This window comes from Berghia stephanieae, chromosome 10 (genome assembly GCF_034508935.2).
Source record: "Berghia stephanieae isolate SIO BIC M18660-M18661 chromosome 10, UCSD_Bste_1.3, whole genome shotgun sequence".
NCBI lineage: Eukaryota > Metazoa > Mollusca > Gastropoda > Nudibranchia > Aeolidiidae > Berghia > Berghia stephanieae.
The window spans coordinates 31,792,475-31,809,923 of NC_088369.1; the positions used below are offsets into that span (position 1 = coordinate 31,792,475).

The 17,449-nt window shown below is 38.2% G+C and overlaps 1 protein-coding gene across 3 annotated transcripts; it reads left to right on the forward strand.

The window, feature by feature from the left end:
• Window positions 1–703: 703 nt before the first annotated feature.
• Window positions 704–15,626, forward strand: LOC144980974 (protein phosphatase 1L-like). 3 transcript variants are annotated; one of them, XM_078929002.1, is made up of 6 exons: window positions 704–1,186; window positions 8,700–8,795; window positions 9,346–9,418; window positions 11,114–11,244; window positions 13,087–13,334; window positions 13,520–15,626. In XM_078929002.1, exons 1-6 carry the CDS (start codon window positions 800–802, stop codon window positions 13,842–13,844), a joined length of 1,260 nt encoding a protein of 419 aa, XP_078785128.1. In that variant the 5' UTR covers window positions 704–799; the 3' UTR covers window positions 13,845–15,626. The 3 variants fall into 3 exon arrangements, with proteins under 3 accessions (XP_078785128.1, XP_078785129.1, XP_078785130.1); XM_078929003.1 differs by having other exon boundaries at window positions 707–835; window positions 13,520–14,579; XM_078929004.1 differs by lacking the exon at window positions 704–1,186 and adding an exon at window positions 7,691–7,855 and having other exon boundaries at window positions 13,520–14,579.
• The last annotated feature ends 1,823 nt before the right edge of the window (window positions 15,627–17,449 follow it).

Consider the following 17,449-nt stretch of genomic DNA (forward strand, 5'->3'; position numbering starts at 1 on the left):
CCCTCGGTGATATCAAACAAAATAAGAGGAAGTCATCCAAGTTTATGGTTCCCCAATCAAGAGTGGATGCCCACTTGTACTCGTTCATACCATCGACATTGAGACAGTGGAATAGTCTCACATTTCCAATGAAAGAAAAATGTTGTGGTCGGTGGAATCTTCGAAATTTGAAGAAACAGAATTAAAAGGAAGAAGAAGAAGAAGAAGAAGAAGAAGAAGAAGAAGAAGAAGAAGAAGAAGAAGAAGAAGAAGAAGAAGAAGAAGAAGTCAAGGGGGAAATATAAAGAGTACAACTTTGAATTACTCGTCACACAGAAATGCAATCTTATTTGCCAACGTAATTACCCTCCTAGATTAAAGTCCTCTCATTAGTGGAGAACGTCGAAAGAGGAGTGAACTTTTCTATGTGACTCAGTGTGTGAAAGAGCTCGATGATGTGACTGGAATTTTTGCTTATGTATATCATACATCCAGCGGCGTTTGGAAAATGACTTGACTGTATGATAGACTATTATCATTTATCCTAGAATGAGAACATAAGGCGAGCGTCGATCTTTGTTAGGTTCCTGCCAAGAAGCCCATGTTCACCTGGGTTCCTGCCTTAAACGTAATAATTTATTTTGAATTTTGTTCTCTTTAATCAGGTATTGCTTATACTTTTTGTTTCACCAATAAACTTCTATTTCTTGTTTTTAAAGATTTCATCAAAACAAAAATGGCGTCAATGGTGTAAACAGACATTACCTGAGAGAAGAAAAATCTCCCCTTTCCTTTTGTTCTAAGCCATTTGTGGCTTAAAATGGTCTACGCAGTATCTGGTGCTTTGGCGGCTTTTGTGAGTTATGTCACGGAATGGGTGCTATGTCCAGAAGCAGTTCTAATTTTCGTTATTTCGCTAACCCTCTTCAATGTCTTCCGACTCTTCAGAGGAATTTTCCTCTGTTTTTGTAGTTGGAAGTACAGAAGAGATGATAATGGTAAACAACTTGAAGCAGAGTATAAAAATCTGACTGAAGATGAAAAGGAAGGGCTGAAAAAATATTGTCATGAAGCTAAATCTTGCGATATGGCATCATTTTCCCTTCAAGGTCGACGGAGAACAATGGAAGACAGATTCAGTTGCATCCCCCATGATCACGAAGAGAATCGCTCTGTTTATGTCGTCTTTGATGGCCATGGTGGAGAGGTGATAATTGTTTCAGTGTTTATTTTTAAAGGGTTTTTTTTTACGCATTGTGGCCTTGTAGGGATCTCTAGCCGTAAACAATCGTACGGCTAGTGACCTTGGCAATGGTCATTCCTACTTCCGCTCTGCCTCGTCCCGAGCTGACCCGGCTCATATAAAGCCAAGTGGACCTCTCGATTTAGACACTTCTTCAGACTTACCTACGACAGACACTTCACACTTCACACTTACCCAGATACACACTACACTTACCTACAGACTACCTACTGCACACTTCAAGCTCTACACTAAACTATCTACCATACCATATCTGTTGCGACCATACCTATCTACCATTACGACTAACTAGATTCAGGGTAAGCCATATTTTTATACTAACTATAACTTTATCTATTTAATATATATTTTTAACTCAGTAATTCCGTGATTCACCGGCCATCTGGACCCATCCTAGCCATGGAGTCCTACAGCCAGAATACCGAGTTCTGGCAATCACGGTAGTTACTACAATGGCGTCACGAGCGAAAACTTTTTTCTACTTTTTACATTATCCATTTTATTAATTCCTACCGTCGTATTTCGTTGAACGGGAGTTCGAATTTCGTGTGAATACTTCGTTATTTTTCATCAGGAATTTTCTATTATGATTCTTATATTCAATCTTGAATGAATTCTGTGATATGTATGACCACGCCCCCTTCCCTTTTCTTTCAGTTGTAGGTAATTTCAGTTCGTGAATTTTGTTTGATCGTGTCAAGGTCGTCCTTGTCCTTGACTCCAAGGTCACACCTGTCTGGTGACCTTGTAGACGGTGTCATGTTTCATGATTTTTTTTTTTTTTAATTTTTTACATTTGATTTCTTTTTTATTCTTTTTACTTTTTTTGTTTTGTTATTGCCTATAACTGTGATTAGTGATAAGTTTATATCTTTGGTAATTTATTGTGAATTCTTGTGATTTGCTTTGTCCTTGAATTGATTTTGCTTGTCCAGTGCTACATTGTGATTGTGGTTACTCTTTCTATTGATTTTATTATATATCTTCAGTTATTCTTTTTCTTTCACACACCTTCCTCTTCTGAGAGGAAACCTTGGTGATTTGTGAAGTTCATTTTTATATTTTTTAAAGTCTGTTTTTTTTTTCTTGATTTGTTGTTTGATGATCACTCGGGCCCGGCAGCATGGTGCGGTGAGATGTTGGAGCATGATCCGACCATGGCTGCGGCCTTGGGGAGTGGCCTATCTTTCAATAGACCATACCTTATTTTTTATTTAGTATTTGTATAATTTTGATTTATTTAGTATTTGTATAAATTTGATTTATTGTTTGATGGTCACTCGGGCCAAGCAGCATGGTGCGGTGAGATGTTGGAGCATGATCCGACCATGGCTGCGGCCTTGAGGAGTGGCCTATCTTTCAATAGACCATACCTAATTTTTTTTATTTAGTATTTGTATAATTTTGATTTATTGTTTGATGGTCACTCGGGCCAGGCAGCATGGTGCGGTGAGATGTTGGAGCATGATCTGACCATGGCTGTGGCCTTGAGGAGTGGCCTATCTTTCAATAGACCATACCTAGTTGTTTTTATTTAGTATTTGTACAATTTTGATTTATTGTTTGATGGTCACTCGGGCCAGGCATCATGGTGCGGTGAGATGTTGGAGCATGATCCGACCATGGCTGCGGCCTTGAGGAGTGGCCTATCTTTCAATAGACCATACCTAATTTTTTATTTAGTATTTGTATAATTCTGATTTATTGTTTGATGGCTACTCGGGCCAGGCAGCATGGTGCGGTGAGATGTTGGAGCATGATCCGACCATGGCTGCGGCCTTGAGGAGTGGCCTATCTTTCAATAGACTACACATGATTATTTGTATGTTGCTTGTCATGGATTTTGATTTAATAGTTCTTTGAGCATTTAAATTTTGATTTATTGTTTGATGGTCACTCGGGCCAGGCAGCATGGTGCGGTGAGATGTTGGAGCATGATCCGACCATGGCTGCGGCCTTGAGGAGTGGCCGATCTTTCAATAGACCATACATAATTACTTGTGCATTAATTTTCTTCATTTTGATTTGTTGTTTGATGGTCGTTCGGGCCGGGCAGCATGGTGCGGTGAGATGTCGGAGCATGATCCGACCATGGCTGCGGCCTAGGGAGCGACTATCCTACAATAAACAACCCCATTTTATTATTGATCATTGCTTGTGGTTTTATTGGTTGGAGGTCACTCAGGTCAGAGAGCATGGTGCAGCGAGATGTTGTAGCATGACCTGACCATGCTGTGGCCTCGAGTGACAGACCAGCCAATAGATAGTGTTAGTTCCCTAGGTTTGCTTTCGAGTGGCCATGGCTGCAGCTGTGGAGATGACCACTCGGAAGCAACCATCTGATGATAGTTTGGATTCACTGAGTTTGATGGTCACTCGAGCTTGGTGGCCAGCGCAGAGAGATGTTGGTGCATTATTTGTTGCGACCAAGGTTCGAGTTGGAGGACCTAATTCTCAGTGAATCACATGATACATATTGTGATGTTCATGCTCAGGTCGCGCACCATGGGTCAGTGAAGTGTTGGTGCACGACATGGCCATGACTGCGACCTGGAGCAATTGCTTTGTTGTGAAGATGTGTAGATTGTTATCATTAGATTACTCTGTGATCTTTACTCTATTATATACAAATGCTTCATATATTATATTTTTACATTTGCTTGCTTTGGCATGAGCTTGGCCTAATTATATTGTTTTGGCTTCATGCTTGTGCTAGTTTTATTACTTGGCTTTAAGCCCGCTCGATTTTGTTTTGTGCTTTTAGCTTGCATTGATTGCTTGCATGGCGTAATAGTTCCTTGAGGTTACACTATAATTTGCTTCTTTGTTACTGACACTGTTTCCCATAGTCTATTCTCAGAAGATTAGGATAATCGTGCCAGTGAATATCATCATGGTGAATAAATTCTAATGGACTACTGCTCTTTTGAGCAGCCCATGGATTATTGTCTCTGGGCAGACTGCCAGACAGTTCGTCCTGCCCTATCAGGAGAGTATAGATGACCAAGAAAGACTTCTGTAGTACCAAGAACATCGTTAAGTTTATGAAGTCTCTGCAGCCTCAGGAAGCCAATAATTATTATTTTACACTCACGGTGCCCAAAATGGAAGATACCTTCACTGATGCTCCAGAACCCAAGGACCCTTTCGATGCCGACGAGCACTGCTGATATAAGAAATAAGGAAGCCTTGGCACTAGGAGACAGTGGGGATTCGAACCCAGCACCAGAGTGCAGAAATGTAAAGAAGCCCCACCATCTAGACTGCATTCAGGACGAGGAGGGGCCTATTTGAATTCAACAAGCTGCCATTTGGACTCTGCAATTCTATAGCACCTACAGCAGAGTAATGGACCTCGTCTTGAAGGACTTACACTGGAACTCTGTCTTGGCCTACTTGGACGACATCTGTGTACTGGGGAAGTCCTTCCAGGACCACTTCAACAACTTGAGGGAAGTGTTCACCAGACTTCGTGCCTTCCGGCTGAAGCTCAAACCCAGGAAATGTGAGCTCTTCAGGAAAGAAACTAAACTTATTGGTAGGAAGAAACCATTTGTCTATGACAGAGGAATCAATTGCCACTGTACGGAATCGGCCAGCACCTACGTCATTAAGGAGATAGAGAAGTTTTTGGGCTTAGCTAATTACCACCGCTTCTTCGTAAAGGATTTTGCCGGAATATTAGAACCCCTCGCACGACTTCTGAGAAAGAAAATTTTCATCTGGGGTGATGAGCAGCAGGCAGCCTTTGAGGAGATCAAGCTACGCCTTACTTCCCACGGTCTTGGCCATTCCCACTACGACAGGCCACTTCATCCTCGATACTGATGCTTCAGATTGCGCCATCGGAGCCGAGTTGATTCAGATCCAAGAAGAGGAAGAGAAGGTGATTGCATATGGGAGCTTCACCCCGACACCCCTTCAGCGGCGCGATTGCACTACCAGGAAGGAGCTACTTGCAATTGTGCGCTTTACCAATCACTTCCGTCACTACCTCTTAGGCAGCGAATTCACTGTACGAACGGATCATCGCTGCCTTACTTGGCTCATGAACTTCAAGAGGATTGAGGGCCAACTGGCCCGATGGATCGAAGAACTCAGTCAATACAACATGAGGATAGTTCACCGCTCTGGTTCACTGCACATGAATGCTGATGCCTTATCTCGACCTCCCACGACGGACACTTGCCAACACTATTGCCTTGTGGCGGATGCGCATATTGCACCCGAACACAGGAGAGATGGGGAACCTTTGAATCAGAAGTAGACAACGTCGTCCCCCTCGGGTCCCCTGAAACAATTGTCACTGGGTTGGATATTATAAACGAGGGCGGATGTAGGACACAGCTCAGAAGATTGGACGACACTGCCCGAATGACGTCAGGAAGGAACTGCACTATCCCCCTCGGGTCCCCTGACACAATTGTCACTGGGTCGAATATCATAAACGAGGGTGGACGCAAAGTGCGACAGATCAGAGGATCGAACAACTCTACCCGGATGACGTCAGGAGTGAGCTGTGCTGTCCCCCTCAGGTCCCCTGACACAATTGTTAATGGGTTGAATATTACAATGAGGGTGGACACAAAATACAAGTCGTAAGACAAGACGACTCGACACAAGTTGGCCTTGACGACATTGACATGGAGGATGTCAGGAAGCTGCAGTCGGATGATCATCACATGACCCACCTGCTATTATGGTTGAAATTAGGAGCAGACCCAGAAATGTCGGACTTGATGTTGCCCGGCCAGGAAGAAAAGTTCTACTGGGTGCACCGCAACCTGTTCTTCCTGATCGATGGAGCCTTATACAGAAGAGACGAAGGCCCACGAAACCTCCTTGTCATACCTACGCCTTTAACAAATTGATGTTAGGAAGGAATTGAGCACACCGGTGGAATTGGTTATACCAGGGAAACGTACAAACCCACAGTCTCCTGAAGATTATGTCAACTCTCTACAGCAGGGGTTAGAGATAGCCCACGAGACTGCGAGAACCACCCTCCGAACTGAGCTCAAGAGGACAAAGAGGGACTACGACATCAAAGCCAACGTCCATTCCTTCAAGAGGGGACAGGCGGTTTATTACCTGGTTAAATCGAATGTGAAAGGAAAGTCCAGCAAGCTGAAACCTGTATGGACTGGACCAGCCATCATCTCCACGGTCCTGACCCCACCACATACATTGTCAAATTCAGGAACTCGGAGATTAAGACAGTCAACCATGACCACCTTAAGCCATGTTGGGACCGGACTATCCCAGCCTGGATCCGAAAGGAAAGGGAGGCCATCGAGTCTGGCCAGGAAATTACGTACTGTACTTGTGGAAAGCCGGACGATGGAGACCTCATGGTTGCGTGTGACAGGTGTTTCGACTGGTTCCACGGCAGGTGTGTCAACCTGACGAGGAACCAAGCGAGGCAACTGAACACTTTCATTTGCCCATCCTGTTCTCACTGATCTTTTTCTTTAATCTCCGCAGATGACCTCTTTCTCACGGGATGTGACCCTCTTCCGGGATTTCCTGCGGTTCCGAGAAGAGATGCCGAGAGCGGCCGGCAGGCGCTCTCCTCCGGGGCGTAACCCGGAGCACGCGATTCGGAATCGCAGGCAGCCCTGGAGAAATTCCACTAGACGCTCGAGGACTCCTCCAATCACCTCGAGACTTGGGAATAGATCCCGGACCTCCACCGTCGCCTCTAACTCTAACCAGGAACGGAGGCCCCGTGACCGTAGGAGACGGTCCCGCTCGCCCCGTCGGGCCCACAGAACTAGTACCCCGGCCCGACAGAGCCGCGATCGGCCTCCCAGCAGGCATAGGAGGGGGGACCAAGAGCAAGCCGACCGCCGAGACAGATCTCGCCGCCGCCGGGGGGACTTCCGCAGCCTGCGGAATCAGCTTAAGAGGGCCTGGCAGGAGCTGGCCTCCCTCCGGACCGAGGCGGCTGAGGTCACCCGTCTCCGGGAGGAGAATAAAAGAATGAAGGAGAGAAAGCCCTCGATGGAGCTGTCCCTCCACAGCTCTGTCTTAGACAGCTAGATGCTAGGGCGAGCAACCGTGCAAATAGAGTTATTTTTGCCCCTGCCCCAGGAAAGGGCTTTCCTTTTATTTCAGCCCTAAGTAAGGGCCTTCTTTATGTTTTGTTCGGCCCTAGGAAAGGGCCTTCATTTTTATTTTACCCCCCTTTTTTTGTTGCTACGCCCTAGATAAGGGCTCCTCTCCTTTAGTTCACTGTAATACCGAGAGCTCCAGAAAGGTGCAGGTGAGTACCCCACATCCAGCCACCCTGCCCTTTTTGAGGGGGGAGCAGTGTAGGGATCTCTAGCCGTAAACAATCGTAGGCTAGTGACCTTGGCAATGGTCATTCCTACTTCCGCTCTGCCTCGTCCCGAGCTGACCCGGCTCATATAAAGCCAAGTGGACCTCTCGATTTAGACACTTCTTCAGACTTACCTACGACAGACACTTCACACTTCACACTTACCCAGATACACACTACACTTACCTACAGACTACCTACTGCACACTTCAAGCTCTACACTAAACTATCTACCATACCATATCTGTTGCGACCATACCTATCTACCATTACGACTAACTAGATTCAGGGTAAGCCATATTTTTATACTAACTATAACTTTATCTATTTAATATATATTTTTAACTCAGTAATTCCGTGATTCACCGGCCATCTGGACCCATCCTAGCCATGGAGTCCTACAGCCAGAATACCGAGTTCTGGCAATCACGGTAGTTACTACAGCCTTGAACGTATCATTTGTTTTAAAAATTATTTTATTAGAGTTAAAGTACATTGCTTTTTCGTTGTTAGAATCTATTATAAGTAAGTAAATCTCGAATAGAGCAGATGAAAAGCTCCTTATTTATAGAGCCACTGCTTTTCCCTCACAATTGGCCCATTAGATTTAGTCTATTGTTAGGCCCATATTATTATTAAATAGTATTGAGAGACACCTATCCATAATATAATTTCTCTAATAAATGGAGAACTCCACCCTGGTGACAACTACCCACTTCGGTGGAGATTTTATCAATGTGAACAAGGTTTTTTAAACATTTAATTTTACTTCCACTTTTGGCATTGTCATTGCCCATTATTATCATTACTACTTCAACTTCAAGATTTCATTACAAAACAAGGTACAGCCTTAGGTTTATACATGGAACATAAATTTACATAAATCACGCTTGTAGGATATGCCAATCCACGTACACTTTCAATGAGTAGAGGGTGAGATGACACCTCATTCGATACCAAATAGAAAGATAGTAATACAGGTGTTAAAATGAGCTGAAAGAGTAATTAGAAATTATAATACATGGACACAGTAAAACAGAAGAACTTGCTGACTTTCTTTGAAGTTTATAAAGCCCTAGTTGTTTTTTTTTAATTTGCTGTGTTAACAACCTCACTTCTATTTTTTCTCATCAGTTTGCTGCTGAATATGTAGAGGAACAATTGATTCGCTCCATTCGTAAAGAATTCAGCCAAGGCAGTTTCCAATCAGATACTGATTCTGTGAAACAGGTATCTTATTATTCTTTCTTTCTCCAAATATCCTTTCTCATTTAATTTGGGCTTGTCTCATATCAAATGTGTTCCCTTTTGATAGAAAAATTGACACTCTTACTTATATAGTTCATTTTTTGGATGTGCTGAAAATATTTCAGAATTTGCACTCCATTTAAAATTTTTTTATATAAAACATTGAAAAACAGCTTTATACCTTTAAATTTTATGTTACAAAAACTGAAAACTTTTGTTAATTGACTCTAAATAAAAGTAGAATAAGACATCTTTATTCATCCACAAGAAGATCTATTACAAGGGAAAACTAGAATAATCCGGGAATCAGCTGCATTACAGAAATGAAAATTGGCTTGTTCATGACTTCAGAGTCTGGTTTGATAATCAAAGACAGTTTCAGTTCCTCTTGGGTATGTAGTGAAGACTGTTCGAATTAACTGTTAATATTGTTGAATACGGCACATTTGTTAAACTCACACTTCTGTGGCCACGTAATTAAGTTGTTTTTTTTTCTACTTTTAAGTTGAGATTTTTTTTCTATTTAATATAGGTCTTGACAAGCCTGATGCGGACCATTGATGCCCAACTTATATGTATTGCTAGAGATCGAATGGATTTGTCTGGTAGGTAAATATTATAATGCAGCACAGCTAAAATTGGGGTCAGGTAGATTGTTGTCAATTTGCAGATCTGCCAACCCCATCTGATGAGAATGTGTACAATGGGACCTCAAAATGGGGGAGGTTTCATAAAAATGGGTACAATCCTGAAATGGATGGAAACTAACCATTGTGAAAGTAAGAGGAAGGTATACTTACATAAAGTCACACCGCACAAGCTCAAAAGTAAAAACTTGAAACGCTGGATATTCGATTTCATGATATCGGACTAAAACAATAGTAGCGAGTTCACTATAGAATAATAGAGCAATGAATTGGTATCGAGTACAAATTTGAACGATCCAGCAAGCTTAAGATAACAGTGATAAAAGTATCCGGGCTATTACAACTAAAGAAAACTGAAGTGACTCTGTACACTGAAAATGGGTACAATATTGGGGGAGATGCGTACAAGCGTACAATTGCTGAAAATGCATACAATTCCGCATTTTTTGTGGTAGGTTGGCAGCTCTGAATTTGTAAAACATCAGAGCAACACGCAAATGATTAAATGTGCATATATACTAAGCTGCTAGAAGTTTGGGTTGTAAGAAGTATACAGAAATGAATATACTATAATGGCTTTAAAATAAAATCTGAAACACTAAGCACAGAACAATTCGTCTCAAAATCATTCTTCAGCTTATAACAGAAACAGTCAAAATGTTAACATGTCACATTAAATCCAGGTTGTTTGATTCCTGCTTTTTACTCAACTCGTCTATTTGTTTATGCACCACAGTTTACCCATCATTTCATATTTCTTGCTTTATCTTTGGAATGAAAAATTAAAATTTTTTTACATTTTGCTGTCATATTCTCCTATTTAACTAAATTTATTGTGATGTATTAATTTTTAAACTGATTTTGTTTTTGGCTGAAGAAGGGTTTTGAAGCTATTAAATTCATTTTTGTACATTCGATAATTAACTGTATGGACATCTTACAATTACAAATGAAATAGGTTTAATATGAGAAAGTCTTTATTGTAGTTTTTTTTGTTTTTTTTAATCGTATTCCTGGAAAATATTATCATCATTTCATAGGTAATCACTTTTTCGAGCAGTAAATTCTAATTCAACAAATAAAAATTGCATTATTACATATAATGTTGTCACACTTATTACTTTAACTTGATGTCATGTTTTGTTTTGTTTTTATGTTTGTTTTTGTTATAATTTTTGTTTGTTAATGTGAAGGATGCTGTGCCAGTCAAGTCCCAGGTTCGATTCTCACCAATTAGAAAGTTAAAGTGTCTATTGTCTTCTGAACAAATCTCTACTCTTTTCATCTCTCATTATAATTGATTGTAAGTTCTTGATCCGCACACTCTCTGAATTTTTATTCACTTTCCTGGAGCACATACTGGATGGTTTCTATATTCGTATTACAGAGAAAAGTGCTGTAGCCAAATGGATGGTTCAGTGAACTATCACTGAGTTTGTAGGCCCTCATTTTGACCCCCATCAGTTGTGAGAGTAAAGATGCATGATAGACTCTTAAGTTTTATACCACTTCCCTGATGCCTATATATATATATTTATTTTCTTAAGGGGGGGGGGGGGGGGGGGGGGGGGGGGGGGGGGGCTATTGTTGTTTTGCTATATATTTTTTTTTCTTTCAGACTTCTTTTTTTGAATTTCACTCAAAATATTTCAGGCTCCACCTGTGTCCTAGCCTGTCAGATACAAGACATGCTGACAGTGGCCAATGTGGGAGACTCCAGAGCTGTTATGTGCACAGGGGATGGGAGGGCTGTTCCCATGTCTATTGACCACAAACCCTCTGATGTATGTGTCTTGAAAAATGATTTCTTTCTTTTTTTTTCTTTTTTTTTTTCTCTTTTTATTTTTTTAACCTCAGGAATGAGAGACATCCAATGTTTGTCGTCACTTTGCCAGTTTAGTTTAATCTTGATCTTATACATAAAATAAACATAGGCACAGGGATATTGACCTTTAAAAAATAAATAAATACATTAAAAAAAAAAAAAATAATAATAATGATAATAAAAAGTACACTTACTAAATTAATTAAAAAATACATAAATAAATAAATATACAAAATAATAAATAAAAACTGCTTTCTTTTATTATAGTTGTACTTCTGTTGCCTGAGTAAAGATGGCTTTTAAGATGAGATGGCAGTGCATGAAGAATTGATATCATAACTGTTTGTGGTGTATTTGATTTCACAAGTTAATGTTTATCTATCTAATACTTTTCCTGTTTTTTCTTTTTGTTTTGTTTTCTTTTTTTATGAGTGATCAGTTTGGTCTCAATCTCTGTTCGTGATTATTCATTGGTTAGAATTGTATGCTGCAATTAATGGCTGTTGTCATTCAAATCAAGAGATAATGCATAAATGTTTTCTAGTATAATATTTTCTCTTTAGCTAGTTCGTACATATTAAAAATAATTGTTTGAAATCTTTAAAAAAGGTTAATTTGAAGTTTTTTATGATTTTTATCAGAGATATATAAAAAACAAAAATAACAGTATAAAGCAGTCGGACTCATATTACCAGAATTTGATCTAACATTTGCAATGCGAAATTTTCCATTACCTGGATGCAATGATAGTCTATCACAAAATATTTCCTTCCATTTTTAGTTAAGACTATAAACAGCTGGGTTGATTGGAAAACATAATCTCACAGAATTGAACTCAAATTAGTCATAAATCAGTTGCGTTACTATCAATCAGCTCTAGATTAGGATCATTTTTTAAAGATTTTAACAATTGAGCTTTTATATAGCGACTCAACTATGTGCCGAGCAAGGTTCGAACCCGGGCCCTTCCGATCCGAAAGCGAGTGTCATACCACTAGACAACATAGCCGCACTATTATTTCTATATAAATTGCATGCAATTTACAGGCCTGCCACTTGCACAGTTTACTCGGTATATTCAGATTTTAGAGGGCCAAATATTGCTAAATTGAATCTTTAAAAATCTATATTCTGATTTTTAAATCAAAATTTTAGGGGAGAAATGATTCCAATTGTGTTATATTACTGATAAATGTACATATGAGGCCAAATTGAACTATACTACATCTATTCCAAAATATGTTATAGTGATGTCATAAAAATAAAGGTGGAAATTATGTATTTTGAATTAATATAGAGTTGTTTTTTCATTTTGATTTTTTTTTCCATAAAATATAAAGACATATTGCAAATTGCTTTGGCGTGAGAATTTACTACAATAATTTATCTCAAATACATTTAAGTACTTTTTGATCTTGTCCTAGATGAAGAGTATTGAATATCTGAAATTTGTACTTGGCATTACAAATTTTGAAAAATATGATTTTTTAAGATTATAGTTTTCACATTTAATATCATTTGTCTTTGTGATAGATTATTGATTGACTTCTAGTATGGTGTAATCTTTAAGAATCTCTAATAACAAGCCTTGTGACAAATTGAGGGGCTGGCACTGGTGTGAGATAAAGATGTGTACGAAACAGTGCCAGACAAAGCAGGTAGAAAATACAAGAAAAAAAATGATCCTAAAAATCGCCTGCCTCAACTGGGGATTGAACCTCAGACATCCTGATTACTGGTCAGACATGCTACCATTATACCATAGAGATATTTTTAGCATGTCTTGTATAATATTCAACAGCCCAAAGAACAGAAACGCATCACAGAAGCTGGTGGGTTTGTCACCTTCAACGGTGTGTGGCGTGTGGCTGGTGTGCTGGCCACATCACGGGCCTTTGGAGACTATCCACTTAAGCAGAGAAAGTTTGTCACTGTGGAGCCAGACTTCTTCACCGTAGACCTGTCTAAAATGGACCCTCACTTTATCATTCTAGCCTCGGATGGCCTGTGGGATGTTTTCACCAATGAGGAGGCTGTGAATTTTATCAGGTTGGTGATTCTGTAACCAAGTATCCTAATTTCATTTTGTTGAAATTATTGTTATTTCAGTTTTCCTCTTTTATATTCTATTTTTCATTGACCTGAAAATTGCTCTGCTAACTTGGGGTGTCCCCCAACATCTGGTAAGTCATTATACTTAACTTAAGTTTCATTTCGTTGTCTTTTTTTCATAGGGGTCGTCTTGACGAACCACATTTCGGAGCTAAGAGTCTGGCCTTGCAGGCTTATTACCGAGGCTCATTGGACAACATCACTGTAATGGTCGTCAACTTGAGGAGGAAGAGGGTTTTACAAAAGAAGCATGACAGACATATTGAAAAACAATGCAACGAAAATGACAAAGATATTAATAAGTCTTCAGCAAGTTCTCCACAGATTGAAGGCGGAGTTGAGGATAACACATCATCATCAGTGTCTTGTAATGAAAATGTTTTGACCAAACGTCATTCTGCATCAGTTTCGAAATCGGATAAATTGGATGAGTTGCTTCAGTCATGACATAAAATTAATCCTGGATCATGAAAATGTAAGTTAGTTCAATAAAGACATTTGTATTATGTTCTGATTTAACATCTTTTTTATTACGCACACCGGTATCCGGTAGAAGGTAGTTGATTTCAATACAAAATTCCAGCCTAGCTTTTTTTTTTTTTTTACTTCAGATATGTTTTGGATGGATGTTTTGTCACAAACTTTTTTCAGAGACAATGCTGCTTTCAATTTCAAGTTGCTAAAATTGGTGCTCTTTTGGCTGCATTTAATTTGCATATGCATATTCCTGTCATGTGACTTTTCTTTTCTTTTTTTTAATGTAAAGAAATATTTATTTGGGTGCTATGAACCTTTTCAACGATACAGGGGAAGTAAATTGTTCTTTTATCAAAAATTTGAATGAGGATTGTGTCCATGAAAGTAAATTTTCATTTTCAATAGATATTTATTATAAAATTTTGTTTAGATTATTAATTCCTTTTTGAAATACAGTAATACATTTATTCACAAGGATTGTAATTTTGTTTCTTGCTTATTTTTCAGTCATCTCATTCTTTTTATGGATTTAATTTATCAATTCATTGGCATTTGTTTTTTGTTCTGTTTCCTTAATGAGTATATTTGTTTGTTATCTGTAAAATGAGTCTGCCATAAATCCGTCTTGCAATAACATGTATGAATAACAGACTTCATTTAATTTATTTATCAATGATAACTTTTCTTTCTATTAAAAAAAAAAAAGATTTTCAAAAAAATTTCTGATATATGTTGTGGCCATGGTAGTGTATACGCAATTTTGTGCAGTTCGATGCAATCATAAAAGATATTTTTAAGGGATCAGTCGTCGTTTTATAAAAGGCACTCGTCCATTGATATTTGTTACAAGCTTTTGCTTTCAACCAGGTGCTGTAAGTTCTTGATAATATTTTATATGTAAGTTTTGTTATTATAAATTAAAACAAAAGCTGAGACTCACTGCCTCTCAAATCATGATTTTGCCAGTCATTTATCTGATTTTAACTGCAGACCAATCTATGTGTTACCAAATCATCTTTTTAAAACAACTTATCAAAACAACTTGCTAGGAGAAAATGTGACTAGAGCTTCATTTTAGATCTCTTTGTGAAAATAATAAGATGTATTGTAAGACCAAAACCTATATGAAGAGGAATAGTTAAAGTGTAAGTACAGGAAATAATGGGAGAAATATACCACGTGGCCAATGAGGAATAGTTTCCTTACTCTAATTTGTCCAACCATTTAATGTTTGCTACAGTGTTTTGACGAGTGTTTTTGAGAATTATACAAATCATCCCATTTGTAATATATTGGAATTTTAGATATTGGTCATTTTTACAATGATTTTATTTAAACATTTTAAAAATTGGGCTTTGTGATGTTTACTGTATGTTTATTTTAATAATTGCTTTCTTTCTGTTTTCTTTTTTTAAAATTTGTTTTATCAATGAATGCTCAATAATAAGGTTATCAAATCAGCTTTTTGTGCCTCCTCCAAATTTCATTTTACATCACGACTCATCACAGTCAATAACCTGTTCACTGCCGTGCCCTGGAGAAACTTGTTTTAAAAAATTTGGCCAGAAAACTCGTCCTTCAAATACCAGTCAATTTAAATGACTTCGCAAAATCCCAGGTTTGAGATTTTTTGTCAAGATGAGGGTCATTTAAATAGATGGATATTTGAAGGACGAGTTTTAAATCCTTGTTTTTGCAGAGTACGGCAGTAAATGATTAATTCATTCAAATATGTCCTGTGGCAAAAAAAAATAATCTTTGCTTCTGTTGATTTTGTGAAATTATGAAGCTTTTTATTTCCCTGAGAGATCAATTTTACTAGTTTGATAAGAAAAGTTATTCAAACTCATCTGACCCATTATGACTATAGTATTCTTTCATTTGGTCAATAACGTATCCATTCTGTTCATCTTTTTATGTAGTTCCTTTGGGTAGGGGTAATCCTGTGGCTGTCTGGGTGGAAATTTTTTGATGGTGTCGTACTAGAGGTGGATACTACAAAAATACACCAACAAATTGTGGTTTATGATTTTAAAACAAGAGGTTCATCAAGAAAAACTAAATATATACCCTGAGCTAGTTCGGTTTATCCCCATTTGGTATACACACATCATTTAGAAATTTGTGATCTTTTTCTGTGATATCTCAAATCAAAATTAATTCTATTCTGCTTGCAAACTGCAGGATACAATGAGTGATTCGTTGAGATATCATTCGTGTTAACCATTTTTGTGGCGATGTGATGAAGTCATGTTCAGTTCCATTGTAACATTGGAGATTATCACGTTCTGCATATTAATGCCATCAATCTTGGTTGTTGTTGTTGTAGGGGGTTCTTTGATTTGGGTTGTTTTTTGGTTTTTTATATGAGGCATGTAATATTGTGTTTATGAAAACAAACTACTCCAACGTATTTTGTTGGGGGGTTTTTTTCTTTTAACTTTTTTTTTTTGCAAATTCGGGTGTGATTTAGAGGCACAGATGCAATTGCCTTTTTAAAAATGAGGCCTTATGAGATTAACTCTTGTTAAATGGATATTACATGTAACTGTCATAAGTAACGTATATGATACTTGTGCCATGTATAGTTTTGATAATGGTCTGTTTGCTTTGATGTATGACTTAGCCTTCAATGAGGACATTACACAGTATGTGTTATGTTGGTTATTGGGAAAGTTGATGGCAACACGTTGAAGTACTCGTTTATTGTCTCAGTATTGGAGGGGGGAGAGGGGGGGGGGTTGTTCCATTCAAATCACAGAGGAATTTTTTCTTGCCACTTCTGAGTCTTGTCACAGCTTAACTTAAGATAGGATATGTTGTTGTCTTTTGAATAACCTACAATGTGTTGAAAAAGGTATTAAACTGCAACTTTAAACCGTTTAATGTTGGTTAATACCAATATGTCGGGCACTTTAAAACAGTGACCAGAACATTTAACCTAACACATCACTCGTTGCAGACATGCCTGTGAAAGAGAAGACATGCAATAGTAATTGAATATAAATTCCAGGAAACTTTGAAACAAGTGGAGTACTGCCATTTTATAGTTTTGACCTCTTACAACGAATTACACTTTGTTTATTTTGTGATAGTATTTTTGTTTTAAATCAGTTGAATTCCTATAAAATCCCCTCTTTGTGTTAGATGTTTTTGCTCACGTTTTTTATTTACACATATCATAAAATTGGTCATTATATATTGCTATTCTTGCCAATAAATACACATTTCTTGTAAAACATCAGTTGATGCCATTTTTAAAGTTACCTGTTTTGAAGCAATGTTAAGTCCATGGTATGATATCGAATTTAATTACTTAACTGTTAAATGTTGGATTGTTGGACATGTTTTTAATTAATGTAACAATCTCAAATAGAAATTTTTGTAATAACAATCTATGTCTGAGCATTGTTATGTGCCATGATATTTTGATCGGTATATTATTAATTCAGAAAAGTGAGTGGATCCGGCACTTTGGTGATAATAACAAGAAATGAATTTAGTAGAAAAGTGCCAGAAGACAATAATTAATAAAAACTTTTTTCGCGGCAGTTGGGGCTCGAACCCATGCCCAT

Coding starts and splice junctions, on each gene's coding strand:
- LOC144980974 (XM_078929002.1), top strand. CDS start 800: ATGGTCTACGCAGTATCTGGTGCTTTGGCGGCTTTTGTGAGTTATGTC. Junction 1,187..8,699: donor TTGATGGCCATGGTGGAGAG/GTGATAATTGTT, acceptor TTTTCTCATCAG/TTTGCTGCTGAATATGTAGA. Junction 8,796..9,345: donor ATACTGATTCTGTGAAACAG/GTATCTTATTAT, acceptor TATTTAATATAG/GTCTTGACAAGCCTGATGCG.